The sequence below is a fragment of the Leptopilina heterotoma genome, unplaced genomic scaffold (genome assembly GCF_015476425.1).
Source record: "Leptopilina heterotoma isolate Lh14 unplaced genomic scaffold, ASM1547642v1 Lhet_29, whole genome shotgun sequence".
Lineage (NCBI taxonomy): Eukaryota > Metazoa > Arthropoda > Insecta > Hymenoptera > Figitidae > Leptopilina > Leptopilina heterotoma.
The window spans coordinates 133342-136602 of NW_025110996.1; the positions used below are offsets into that span (position 1 = coordinate 133342).

Consider the following 3261-nt stretch of genomic DNA (forward strand, 5'->3'; position numbering starts at 1 on the left):
GGCAGTAACAACAATTTTATTGTCCTGTCCTATACATAAAAATTTTTCTCTGATCTTAATATAAAAAAATCAATTAAATAAGCATCCACGGGTTTATTTTCTCGCATGTTATAAAATTAGCAAACTACAAAAAGCACTATCAAAATATCAATTATTGAAAATCACTGATATCAGAGAAAGATTTTTTTTTTAAATAAAATACTTATCTTACAGACATTTATGTAAAAATTATATCAAGAACATATTATTTTGTAAAACTCAAAAAAGTTAAATACCATTACAAGAAAGAAGGATACATCGGGACCACGGCACAACCACACACAGTTCTCTTAGCAGCTGACAAGGGACGTCAGCCTAATAAAAGGGGGGCATTTGTTACGTATGACTTCGTAACATTTTTATATTTTTAGTAAAAAACATATTGTATTTAAATGAACTCAATAAGCATTTATTCATGTCGATTTATGAGGTAACAATCACACTTTTAACACATGATGACACTTTGTAACACACATATTACAACATTCAGTAAGGAATTTTGTATTAAGATCTAAATAATGAAATGAAGATTGTGATACTTTATAATGTGCAAAACTGTGTCAAATATTCTTTAAGAGTAAGTAGAATTTACTTACGATATTTCTCAATGTAAAAAGTGGTTCATCCAAGCAACAGAACTTGGGTAAAGACATTCAAACAAATCTGCAAGGTAGCAGATAATCATTAAGTAATAACTTAATAATAAGTAGGTCTTTCCCACCAAAATGTCTTTCAATAAAAAGAATCGACAAAGGGAAATCATGGCAGTTGCCCGTGAATCTTGGCGAAACAAAGTATGTTTGGCCATAGTAGCCGAAGTTAGGCAAAAGTTGCCTTTAAGTCTCACGAAGGGACTCCAGAGATTTTCATTGAGTGATTTAAAAAGAGTAATTGACATAGTATTTTTATATGTGAAAAATATTTAAAAAAAGTTAAAAAGATAATAATAAAATAAATCTTGATATAAGGTTCCAGACACTACAACTCAGTTAAAGTGAGTATACTGAATACGCAAACACAAAAAGAACACATACACAATTCATTATCATAAACGATTGTTTTCAATATCAAATAAAAGTTTGTCATTTAATATTATTTTATTGCTGATTTTACTTAAAAATTAGATTATCCTATTAATAATTTCATTCCTTTCCAAAATACGGTCTCTCACCCGATTGGTTGAAATGATAACCAAGAATGAAAAGGAATCCACTACCTTTAAATAAAATTATTTGTTTCCTTAGAGCATTGACGTTCACTACGGGGTGAAATAATTTAAATATTTAATATTTATTAAATAATAAATAAATTCATTCTTAACAGCTATCGAAACAATTTTTACAAAGTGGAATTTTACATAAATTGCAAATCCAAGTAGTATCTGTTCGATTTTTTTTATCTGAGCACTTTTGGCATCTCAAACGTTTGCGTTTACGCTCATTTTCCGTGGGGATTTTAATCAGCTTGTGAGTATTTGCAACACTTGAATCATTTTTGCTTTCCTCACCATCATCATCATCACCATAATTTACATTTGAATCGCTTCCATATTTTTGCAGCAGTTCTCTGACAAGTTGCATTCTGAATTCACAATGGCTCATTTTTACCTCATGTAAAATATTGTATATAATATTCGAATTATAAATTGCCATATCCAACAAATTGTCAGCAACTCTCTGGTACCAGCGGTAGTGTTTTCTTTGGATTTCGTAGGGCTTTATTATCTGGTCGCACCTATCAACTCCTCCCATGTTTTTGTTGTAGGTTACGACAACCTCTGGTTTCTTAATTGTTAAACCCGTTTTGTAGTCAATTTTTGCTGTCTCAATGAAGTTTATTCCAGGAATCGTACTTAACATTGAAACCACTTTCTTATCTTTCCAGAAAACTACCAATAGAGTGTCCGAATGAAAAGTTATAGTGGAATTGCGTGGAAGCTTATTCAACTTTAAACCCTTCGTATCTGGCATGTGTTTTCGATTTGTGCGAACAGTACCAACAACATTATTCTTTTTCCCATTAAGGTACACAAACAGTGATGGGGAACTGTACCAATTATCTACAAATAAGGTTCGGCCTTGACCACTCAAATCATCAAATAAATTTACCACTACCATGCCGGAAACTCCAATCAATTTATTTTTTTCGTTAGGATTTTTGCCTAAATAAATCGAGGCATTATATATGTAGCCGTTATCCGAATCGCAACATTTGTAAATTTTGATTCCAAAACGAGATCGTTTACTCAAAATGCATTGTTTAAAGGATAGTCGACCTTTAAACTTCAACAATGACTCATCAATACTTACCTTTTCTCCGGGTCTATAAGCTTCCTTAAATTTTTCAATTATTGTTTCAAAAAGAGGACGAATTTTGCGCAATTTGTCGTTTGATTCTGCTTCTTCTGAATAATGCAAGTAGTATCTACTTATCAACTCGAACCGTCTTATAGAGATATATTGACTGAAAACTGGGGTTGATAGTAACGGATCAGTCGACCAATACATTTTAAGGGATGGCTTTTTTATTATTCCCATCAAAATTAATAACGCATAATATTTGTACAATTCAGCAGGAATCAAATTTTTCCAAGTCCGAATTCTAGCCTTACTCTTAACATTATTTGATTCTTCTACTAAATTACGTTTCTCGTCACAATAAATATTTGACATAGAACAAATCATTTCCATCACATCAGAAGAATAAAAAAATTCGAAAATATCAATTGGTTTACTTTCTGCACTAAACATTAAGTTTAAATTAATTCCCGATTCAGAATCTGTAAACTCGTGGACTACAGGATTAAAATTATTATCTTTCGACCACACAAAATTTTTATTAAAATTTTGCAAACGTGTTTGTAAAGGGAAATCAGATTCGTCGCAAGACGATTCGCTCTCACTTTCAGAACTATTGTACTGAAGAGTAAAATCTTCATCGCTATCTGTATCAGCATTTTCGAAATCAGAAACATTAAAATCATTCATCGTGAAGTGTTATAAACGTTTCTAGTGCTAAACGTAAAATAATAATTATAGAGAATATTCGCAGAAAACAGAGAGACCGTATAGCAGGGAGTAAGACTAAGGAGACTGAACTGACTGTGTGAAGTCTCTCAAAAATGAAACCTTTTTCTGTGGGGGAACTATACTCGCAGAATGACAAAACTTATGCTCCGCGCGCATGCGCAGTACATGCGCATATTGCTCTCTCTCTTTATAT

At 31.9% G+C, this 3261-nt stretch overlaps 1 protein-coding gene across 1 annotated transcript; it reads right to left on the reverse strand.

Annotated features, from left to right (window-relative positions):
• Positions 1-1355: 1355 nt before the first annotated feature.
• On the reverse strand, positions 1356-3026 carry LOC122504321 (piggyBac transposable element-derived protein 4-like). Its single transcript, XM_043615382.1, has 2 exons — positions 2942-3026; positions 1356-2443 (listed from the first exon to the last, which is right to left on the reverse strand). The coding sequence occupies exons 1-2, from the start codon at positions 3024-3026 to the stop codon at positions 1356-1358; spliced, it is 1173 nt and encodes a 390-aa protein (XP_043471317.1).
• Positions 3027-3261: the final 235 nt, after the last annotated feature.